At 51.2% G+C, this 9,991-nt stretch overlaps 4 protein-coding genes across 4 annotated transcripts; all 4 read right to left on the bottom strand.

Moving 5' to 3' along the window:
• Window positions 1–649: 649 nt before the first annotated feature.
• TrAtP1_012709 (uncharacterized protein) lies at window positions 650–2,270 on the bottom strand. The gene is made up of 2 exons (XM_014088459.2): window positions 2,001–2,270; window positions 650–1,942 (listed from the first exon to the last, which is right to left on the bottom strand). The coding sequence occupies exons 1-2, from the start codon at window positions 2,158–2,160 to the stop codon at window positions 768–770; spliced, it is 1,335 nt and encodes a 444-aa protein (XP_013943934.2). The 5' UTR covers window positions 2,161–2,270; the 3' UTR covers window positions 650–767.
• A 570-nt stretch (window positions 2,271–2,840) lies between these two features.
• Window positions 2,841–4,581, bottom strand: TrAtP1_012708 (uncharacterized protein). The gene has a single exon (XM_066115648.1). It carries the CDS (start codon window positions 4,415–4,417, stop codon window positions 3,179–3,181), a length of 1,239 nt encoding a protein of 412 aa, XP_065971747.1. The 5' UTR covers window positions 4,418–4,581; the 3' UTR covers window positions 2,841–3,178.
• Window positions 4,582–5,439: 858 nt separating this feature from the next.
• TrAtP1_012707 (uncharacterized protein) lies at window positions 5,440–7,739 on the bottom strand (the record flags this gene model as incomplete). Its single annotated transcript, XM_014088457.2, has 5 exons — window positions 5,440–5,679; window positions 5,759–6,107; window positions 6,180–6,542; window positions 6,611–7,200; window positions 7,275–7,739. The coding sequence occupies 5 exons, from the start codon at window positions 7,737–7,739 to the stop codon at window positions 5,440–5,442; spliced, it is 2,007 nt and encodes a 668-aa protein (XP_013943932.2).
• Window positions 7,740–8,240: 501 nt separating this feature from the next.
• TrAtP1_012706 (uncharacterized protein) lies at window positions 8,241–9,038 on the bottom strand (the record flags this gene model as incomplete). The annotated part of the gene is made up of 1 exon (XM_066115647.1): window positions 8,241–9,038. The coding sequence occupies one exon, from the start codon at window positions 9,036–9,038 to the stop codon at window positions 8,241–8,243; it is 798 nt and encodes a 265-aa protein (XP_065971746.1).
• Between the last annotated feature and the right edge of the window lie 953 nt (window positions 9,039–9,991).

The raw sequence follows: 9,991 nt of genomic DNA, 5'->3' as shown, positions 1-9,991 counted from the left end.
AGGAGCTAGAGCCTCCAAACTTTGTTGTCGGAGCGTTCATCTTCTCTTCAACCTATGGTATGCAGGAGCATCTCTTCTTTGAGATGCATCCCCACGCGATAGCGCAGTCTCGTCAAGGCATCAGGAACAAAGCGACACCAGAGGTACACAACAAAACGGTTTCATTGATTTTGAACTATGATAGAGGGACTAGTATGCAGGTCTCCAAAAAAGTAATCAAGATATCCCTCTGTGTAGATATTGCGACCTCTTCTCACTTTCTTTCATGCTGATACTAGGATCTGTGTGGTCCCCTTGAGCTGTCCACTTTTATTCGAAATGCAGTCATCTAGCGATGATGAGAAATCACTACAAGTCACTCAACACACTCCTATCGTAGGCTTCAAGATGTTTAGACTCATCTTGGATTTTAACCAACACGGATGTCCTGTCATACAACGTAGAGTATCAACTGACTTGCATTTCCAGGAGAGAAAAGTACACTAAAAGCAATATTTACACAGAGCAACATCTATATTCGTGTTCAATAGGACCACATCACATAACAAAGAACATCTCTGATCCCACTTCAAGCAAGGACTCTTCTCCTTTCCATTTACTAGCCCCGCGGAACAAAGCACAAGTCAGCCGCGTTCAAAGAATATATATTCACTCGAGCTGTTACGAATATAGTTAAAAGACCCCGTTTACACGATACATTCTAAACAAAAATCGCCTTGAATCAAATACTGTTCCAACTCTCAACATTCGGCACCTGACTCCATAGCTCAAAGCTGGTGGCGTATGTGGAGCTTCTTCTTCTCAACGACCTTCTTCTGGAGGGCCCCTGATCCCGGCCCCGGAGTAATGATGGAGTAGTTGCAAGTCGGACAATAAGTCATATTGTCTGGAGTGGCAGGATACCAGTCACTCCCATAAGTCGCATTCAGTGACACAGAGCCCACAACATCGCCGCTCTCCAGCCTGATCCACGTCTCTGCCTCCCACGAGGCGCTGCGAAGAGCCCTCAGGTCAACTTGGACCTGTCGTGACCCGCGGATCCAGTTGCCATAACCTCCGTATCCGGAATGCTGTCCGAAGCAGAGGTTGACTCCTGTACCCTCAACCGTCATTCCTGGGACCAGACTGTCCCATTTATAACACCAAGTAGCGCCGTGATCATGGCCTGAGAACACTGCCATCAAGCCGGGCGTGGAAGTAATGGCTTGCATAAAAGGGACGTCTTGTCCGCCATATACGCACGTCCCATCGTCACTCCCATCAGGGCACCATCCCTGTGCTTGAGTAGCAACTGGATAATCGTCATTGACACCCGGCTGGTAATGTGGGTTAACACTAGTTTGTCCATTCTCTACCTGCAGAGCTTGTGAAGCGTATGTGGGAATGTGCACAAAGGCCAGCGATGGAATGACCCGTCTATACTTTGACATGAATCGTTGATTAGTCTGCTGAAACCAATCCACAACACTGGTATCAACCCAGTCTGGCTGGCCAACCTGGTTTCCGTCAGAGTTGAGCTCTCGAAAGTAGACGCCACCGCGACTATCAAAGAACCAGAGCAAGAGTTCAGGGGCGCAATTTATCTCATTGCACCCCGCCGCATATACCGGCAAGTAGTAGTTGGTAACGCCAGCATTTGGGCCAGGGACCATGCTGGTGGTGCGGGCATTCGGCCAGAGATGCTCTCGCGCCAAGATGCCCTCGCCGGATATGTTGAAGTTGTGATCATGGTTGCCATATGTCGACGCCCAAGTCAGGCCCCGTTGAACAAGAGGCTGGACAATCTGGTCGACATACACCGTGCTATTCTCAAGAAAGGTGTTTTCTCCAGTGATGAGATCGCCATTCAAGACGACAAGATCGGGAGACTTGCGATCGAGGATCTTGTTGATAACCACAACCGAGTTGATATCCTGCTGAGGTCCCCACGTATCCCACGCATCTTTGAGCAGTGATTAGCTACATCACTCGAGTATCGCACAACATGGCAGTAAACTCACTCTCTCCAAAGTGAAGATCCTCAAAGATGGATATCTGAAAAGTCCCATTCCTGGTAAAACTAAGCGGTCTCAACGCACGCTTTTCTTTATTCTGCGTCTTCAAGGGGCTCTGCCAAGACGGCTCCGCCAACAACAGCAATACCAAAGTCGATAATATCATTCTTGTTTCCCTTCTATGCTGGTCGATGATACCTATTCGCTTAGCACAAAAGAAAAAAACAAAGGAAAAAAAGTGTTTAAACTTCCGACCCTCGCTCCTTTAAGAACCGAATCCCACGAGATCGGGCCTTCCAGGTTTACGATCCCTCGAAAAGAAGCTTCGGCCTGTTGGGAGCCGCCTCCTTATCACCGGGCCATATTCATGGAATAAGAGTTTCCTAAAGGAGCTACTCAGAGCGTTGAGTTGGGTCGTATCAACAAGCGATAAGGGGAGGATGCAGCTCGCAACTGCCATCCACCGAAGTTGATCATCAGACCAACCGGAGTCGTAGCCGTAAAATGATCGGCCGAGAGCCATTGCTATTTCCATGTGAAGAGACGAAGCTTGTGGTTACATTTCACAAGAGGTCATCCACTCTTATCCCGGGAATGCGCAACGTGCGTCTTTGTCTCGTCTTGACCAGGGATCAGCAGGCTAAACGCAGCGTTTCGCTCGCTGTGGGTTAGTAGGGTCGCAGCAGGCTAAGCATGTACTAGCTCTATATATCGTTGACACTTCCTTTGCTATACAAGTTAAATGAACTATTCTCTGGAAACAATCTCACCGCTACTGCTTTGCTCAACTATATGGAAATTACTTATCAGGAAAGATCTTTATAGAATCAACTTGCAAGGAATTTTAGCATTAGTAATAGTAGTTGCAATGCCATGAAATTCAAGTATCGTGCGATATGCTTGGCCCGAGTTAATAGATGAGTCAGTCCCCTTGCTCGTGAAAAAGTAATATTACAATGACCATGTAACCTATGCATTGTGAAGCACTCCATCCTGATTACAGCCACTCGGATTGGATAGTAGAATACAGCTTCATGTTTATCATCTCAAGATATATCGCAGGTTCTGTTCACCATCTGCGAGACAATCCATCAACCCCAAGAGTATAAAGCGTCGATTCTTCATAGCGACACTCGTCAAATCCCATCATGATATAGGACTTGAGCAAAAGAGGCGACCATGAATCAATCCTTCTTCTTCTTCTCAGAATCAACAATCTCCTTTGCCTTCTTGCTCTTCTCCTCCAACACTTTTTGAATATCGCCCATTGTCTCCTTCAGCAACTTCTCCCCATCCTCCTTATGCTCCTGCGCAATCCGTCCCATCTCCTCCAACTTGCTCAAGATCTCACTACCCTGGGGCACCTTGTCCAAATACTGGTTCAAAGATCCCCATCCGGCCTCGTCGGCCTTGTCGCCAATCTTCTCCTTGGCCTGCTTGACGTACTTTTCCAAATCGCCCAAGTCTCCCGACTTGACCGCATCGCGCACCTTGTCAAAGACCTCCTTGATCTGGCCCTTTTTCAAAACGTCGGCATTCTTCTCCACCAGTTCCTTGACCTTGGGGCTCTTGTCTAGGAGCGGTTTCGCTTCTTCCAAGCCCTTCTTCCACGCTTCGTCGCCGAGCTTCTGCACCTGCTTCGTCTTTTCCTCAATGAGCTGCTTTGCCTTGGCCACGCTTGCAGCGCTGAATCCTCCGGCAAAAATGTCCTTGACTTGGCCCCAAGTCTCGTCCACTTGCTTCTTCGCCTCCGGGCCGTACTGCTCGCCCATTTGCTTCAGCTGGTCGACATTGCCTCCAAGCTTCTCCTTCAGCTGAGGATGGTTGTCAATCACGTCCGAGAGAGCATCTCCCGTAAGATTAGCAATCTGCTTTGCCAGATCCGCAAGAGCGTCAAAGGCACGCGACGCAGTCTCGAGACTCAGGCCCGACTTGGAAATGTCCTGAAACTTCTTATACGCATCGTTGACAATCTTATCCGCCTCCTCAGCGTGTTCCTTTCTCACAGTCTCCCAATCCTTGAATGCCGTATCCACGAAGCCACGACCGCCGGGAATCCATCCAACGTAGGTATAGGCAAACTGCTTGATGTAATCGACGGCCTCTGAAGAGCTCGGAGCGTTCGCCTGCAGCTTCTTCGCAGCTTCTTGGTACTTCTTCTCAGCCTCTTTCACGGCCTTGTTGAGCTTGCTAGCCGTCCGACCAGCAGGTGTGAAGGAGTAAATTCCGTAGAAAATCGCTGCTCCAGCCACGCCGCCAATGATTCCGGCTCCAAGCGAGCCACTGCCTTCTGCTGCGGCTGATGACGATGAAGATGTAGATGAGGTGGACTGGAAACGAACGGGTTGGCGCTTCGGAACGCGTAGAGCAAGTCTGCTGCCCTGAGACAGTGGTAGTCTGGCTGCTGATCTTGTGGAAATCATTTTGGAGATGTGAATCTGCAATGGATCTAGAGAAAGACTGAAATGGGCAAAACGGAGTTTGTTGGAGAGAGAGAGATAGAGAGAGAGGTAGGTGGTTATGTGGTTGGTAGGTAGATGGGTAGATGAATTGGCAGATGAATTGGCAGATAGGCAGGTTGATATATATATTCAACTTTAAATTTCAAATCGAGAAATCGAAATCGAAAACAAACTTCTTTCAATATTATGCCATTGTGACGCAATTGACCAAAGCTTCACCTTCTGCCGTGCCAAAGGTCCCTTCTTTTCCAATAATGACGTCAATGACGCTTCTTCGCCATGTGGCTACCAAGCTTGCCAAGGTAGGTACGACTCTCAGTATCCACTCAAATCTACCAGCTTGACGAAATCCATCTTGGCAAAACGCCATTTAATGTGCAGTTCAAAATTGGATAGATGGGTATGATTATTCTAATCTAGAGAGGCTATGAAGATATAATTGGCCCTCTCCCTCCTTGTCGCATCACTTGTCGCATCGAGCCTACCTCTACCTAATCCTATATTCACTGGTATTATCGCTAGAGCTACTATAGACGCCCAGAATTCCGGCCATGCTGGCGCATCTTGTAAGAAAAATATCAAAAACCAATCTTCTGCAGCATAAAAAGAGAAAAAAAAAGAAATAAAGCTCCACGACCCTGTCGTTTTCAAATTGATAAACATCCCCATCGTCATGCCCATATGTGATGCGATTTCTTCCAGCTATACACGAAGTTCCAAAATGATGCAGCAACGCCATGAAATATGCTTCCCACAAGATCCACGCCGCGATCTATAACCTGAACCGCGCGCCATGTATATAAAAGTCAAAGCGGGCGAGCCAGCCGCTCAAACAACTTGACTCCGTCATTATTCGAATCCTGCTTGATTCCAACTTCTTCTCTTTCACTGTAAGAGCAAAAAAAAAAAAAAAAACAGCTCCCATCATTGCGCCAGCCGAATCAGGTCGCATTAAAACAAACCGTATAGGGGATATTCACTGCTTAATTTTCGTGGAAAAAAGTCATGTTGCCTCCTTGGAGCGGAGCTGTCGACGGGCCAGCGTCCACCATACTCAAGTCTTGAGAAGCCTCTCGACCCAGGCCAGCCATTGACACATCGCTGCCCCGGTAATCAAACGCCATGGCGCTCATTGGGCGGTCGGGGTCGTCTTCGAGGACGCGCTGCTGAAGCGAAAAAGGGCGATCATAAAGCATCTCTTCAGGAGGAGAGAATGACCAAACCTATGTCCAAATTAGTTCCGCCGATGTAAGATGAAGAGGAGGGGGAGGATTTCATGTGGAGCGTGGATAGTAGACATACCTCCATTACTGTGCGACCTTGCCTCAGTGTCAATGCGACACACTTCTCATCCTCAAAAGCAACGCGCCAAACCGCTTCGCATTGAGCAATCAGCTCGCGCACCAGGTGGCCTGTCTTGAGATCCCAAATCTTAACTCGGCCGTCGCTTCCTCCGCTAACAACTCGAGTATCGTCGAATTGCAAGCTTGTGACGCTATTGTCATGGGCAGCAAGGCGATGGATAGGGCACATCTTTTCTAGAGACCAGACTCTGACTGAACCGTCAGAGCCACCCGTCACTAGAGTATCGCCTCTCATCTGCAGCTGCCCGACAAGAGATGTATGGCCCTGGAGAATGGCAAGGCATTCTCTGCAAGGGAGAAGAATTTGGTTAGCGACGCGGCGCAAGTCACAAGGGGGGGCAATAGCACGAGAAACTTACCCAGTCATGGGGTCCCAGACTCGAACGTTAGTATCCAAGCTCCCAGTCGCCACCCTCTTGCCGTCAAATGCAATAGCATAAATCTGGCTAAAATGTCCTTGCAGTGTCTGCAAGCATCGTCCCTCGGAGATGCTCCAGACTCTGGCAAACGTATCGTAGCTTCCGGATACTACAATGTCGCCCTTGATCTCTAGGCACCGTACACTTGACTGGTGTCCGACAAGGACGTTCTTGCATAGACCGGTGCGGATATCCCAGATGCGCAGCGTTGTATCTCGAGAACCAGAAATGGCGGTATTAGCATCGGCCATCTTCAGGCATCGAACGGTCGATGTGTGACCTCGCAATGTGTGTAAACAGGCACTATCGTTGGATTAGTAAAGGGGGAGATAAGGGTAGAAGCAGGTACGATTTGCAGATGCCCGACTTACCCAGTCTTCAAGTCCCACACGCGCACATCGCGATCGCATCCACCGCTGACCATGGTGTCCCCCCAGGGCACCATGGCCCAGACTCCCATAACATGACCCTGTAAAGTCCTCATGGAGTTGCCATCTGTGTCGAAAACGTGAATTTTGGCGTTGTCGAGTGCGACAATAATGTACTTTTGCGTCAAATGCAAACTGGTAACCACGCCTCCTTCTTGTGTGATGTTGCGGCTGATGCTTGTGCCGCCAGATCTCCAAGCCGCTTCCACCAGGTATCTCTGCTTGAAGTGAGACTTGTATGAACGTATCTTGGGCCTCCTGCTCTCGAAACTCATCGCATTAGAGGCGTGCGATGTGAAGGGGAAGGCTCCCGGGAAACTACTGGACATTTCGCTATCGACATCTACAGCGTAGGCCGAGGATCGCGTCGTCATGATTGGCGCCGAGGGCGAGACCTCGGACATTCGGCGACCATAATCGTGCTTCTCGCAAAGGTTCTTCCACGTCATGTCATCGCTCAGGAGATCTCGCCAACGCTTTGAGACTTGCGACGATCGCGCCAGGACTTTGGGATCGTCAATGAATGACAATATCTGTATAATTCGTCAGCAGGAGGTAAAAAGACAACCGAAAACAAAAGCAGAGCACTGTGTGCGCAGATTCGTACCCGTAAACATAGCTCGTCTGGAAGACTGGTAAACGGGTCCTTTTTCAACAACGGGCTGACAAATTGGTGAACAAAGCTAAGCTGTTGGCTCGTGCAGAGATTCAACAGATCAGCCAGGATTCTGGTCCGCTGAGGACCGGAAGAATTCTGAAAATGCTGTCGGACCTTGGCCAGGAAGAAGTCTTCGTCGTCGGCAGCATTGCTCCAGTCTGGCTGGCAGTGCGCAGGTCCAGGAGACGCGGCTGGAGTTGGCGGATCGGGAGCCGACCCCGTCAGCTGTTGATCGAAATCAGCTGCCGGCGTTGGCATGTTAGGCGTAGGCGGCCCTCTCATCTGGCGACTCTGCTGCGGCAGTTTCTCGACTCTCTGGTGTAGTAGCGAGTTGTTTGTATTGAGTGTCAACTCTTCACTCAGCAAACTTCCTCTCCTCTCGGAAAAGCTCATTGGTCTGTTAAAGCCAGCCATGTTCGCCCAGGCGATATGATTGCTGAAAGAAGACGTTGAGAGAAATATGCGAATATCAAAGTGGAATATTAAAATAGTCGCGGGCTCGACAAGGTTTTGATGAGCAAGAAGGGTCGGGGACGTATGACAAATATCGAGTTAAGAAAATAAAAAAAGGAACAAAAAGAGGGCCCTGGCCTGGTCGAGCCTGATGATGGGCGAATATTAGCTTATAGATGCCTTTGTTTGACTACATATATGCACGCTGATGCTTTCTCCTGCCGGGAATGAGGTGTGTTGGATAAAGTGATTGCTGTCCTTGTTGCTGAGGTATTCAAGGACGCATTATTGGTAAATTAAATCCAAAGTAGCACAGCCAACGTCAAAGGGTACTGGATCAGGGAGGATTCTGGAGGGAGGATGGGCAAATAAAAGTGAAAGGAAAAGAATCCAGAAGAGCAGTAGAAGAGAAGGGAAAAAGAAGAGTAAGCATACCGGTAGATCAGGACATGGGTCGACCTCCTAAACGGTGCTGCAAGAGGCGGCCCAGAAGGTCCAAAAAAGTCCAAAATGGGGGGGATGAAGCGAGTGGAAGCTGCCGGTGAACAAGGGCGAATGAGAACCGTCAAAGACGTGTCGCGCGTTTCGGGCGACTCCCTGGTGCTGGTGTTGCGGCTGCGGGCTGGATGACGGAGCAGTGACTGGCGGCGCCGGATATCGAAGGGATGATGGATGAGATGGATTGGTGGGTTCACTGGTCGACCGCCTCGAAGGGGAGCAAATCCCTGGTTCCTGATCTGCTTCGGCAGGCTCCGTATCTGGTGTTTCGGGCAGGAAGAGCCGGGGACGAGGCGCGCGCCGTTGGCTGTGGTTTGGCTGAAGGCGCCGAGTCGTGGAGGCGGGCGAGCGAGGAGCGGCTGGGCTTGTCGGGGCGAAGTTGTCGTCAGTCAGTCGAGGCCAGCGTGATGGCGATTCAGGGCAATCGGTCAGCGAGGTGAGCGGGAGTGCGAGGAGGAGCAGCGCTGGAAATGGAGGAAAGCGGGTGCCGCTTGGCGCTGAGGGTCTGCTGGAGACCAAAGCTGGAGCGGACTGGGCAGGGTCGTTGTCGTGGAGTACGGGCGTGTACTTGCGACGCGCGGGGCGGCACTGCGACGCTGCGCGTACAGCACCGGTACCGCCCCTTGCCGGCGCTACTGTGCAGGTACGTACCGGCGCTGGCGGGCACCAGGCTGGCGAGGCGTGCAGCGGCACGAGCGTGCGAGCAGTTGATCGTTTCAATCTTGTCAGGCGGTCGCAGGTACCTGGGCGTGGTGTCCGCATGGTGTGCCGTCGTAGTGCCGTATTAGTGCGCCGCGTACCGATCAGCCGGGCGCCACCGCGACGTGCTGGAGGCGCGGTACGCAGCTCGCTAACAGCCGCCGCCAGCACGCAACAGCCCCCTGGCGCTGGGTGTCCACCTGCGTGCGCTGCGATCCGCCTCGTCAGGCGCTGCTCTGGAGATGGAGATGCCGGAGCCACAGGAGGGGCGCCTGGGGGGGGGCCTTGGTACATTGCCATCAGCAGAAGGGAACTGAGGCGTCACTAACACCGTTTGAGTGTTTGAATTTGCTTGTTGGTGATCAGAGGTATACGAAGTCGAGGTAGCGGTACTTGCTAGCCTGGACGCCCCCCCAGCGGCACTGTGGCCCTTGAGACAGCGGCTGCGAGCCCGCATGCGGCGCCTCAACTGACTGGCTCTGGCAGGCGGGGGACTTGGAACTGGATGCCCTTGCAGCAGCCGCCTTGACGCTGCACTGACGGCGCAGCAGCTTTGGCGCTACGGAGTACCCGGCATCAGCACCAGAGCCACCGCGGCTTGCTTGTACAACGGCGCTGAGCAAGGAGGCTTTTCTTGATGCGTCGTGTATCGGACCTGGTCCCACCGAGCCCCTCTCCGCGTCAGGCCTCAAAGGACACAAGATGGATGCTTCATGCATGGGGCACTCAGTCAGTGCCGAGCCTGTTGCTGATACTACATAAGCGGCGCGCAACCCAAAATCTGATCACCAGACCAGAATGTTGTACATGGTAAATTATACCAACTATTGCTCTCCGCATTGCGCGCATTTGTGATGTGTATGCTCTCTACTGGCTGGACTGCGAATACCACACAGGGCAGAGCTGAGATGGCGTGTAAGTGGCATTACTAACAGACAGCTGCAGACTATCGGATTTCCATTCTCAACTTGGCTGAAAAGTTTAAAAAGATAGGCAAGCTGAGAATTAGCATCAAC

This window comes from Trichoderma atroviride, chromosome 7 (assembly GCF_020647795.1).
Source record: "Trichoderma atroviride chromosome 7, complete sequence".
NCBI classification, from domain to species: domain Eukaryota; kingdom Fungi; phylum Ascomycota; class Sordariomycetes; order Hypocreales; family Hypocreaceae; genus Trichoderma; species Trichoderma atroviride.
Note: the sequence above shows the minus strand (reverse complement) of the source record. Positions and strands in the feature narration are given on the sequence as shown.

Coding starts and splice junctions, on each gene's coding strand:
- TrAtP1_012709 (XM_014088459.2), bottom strand. CDS start 2,160: ATGATATTATCGACTTTGGTATTGCTGTTGTTGGCGGAGCCGTCTTGG. Junction 1,943..2,000: donor GGATCTTCACTTTGGAGAGA/GTGAGTTTACTG, acceptor CACTGCTCAAAG/ATGCGTGGGATACGTGGGGA.
- TrAtP1_012708 (XM_066115648.1), bottom strand. CDS start 4,417: ATGATTTCCACAAGATCAGCAGCCAGACTACCACTGTCTCAGGGCAGC.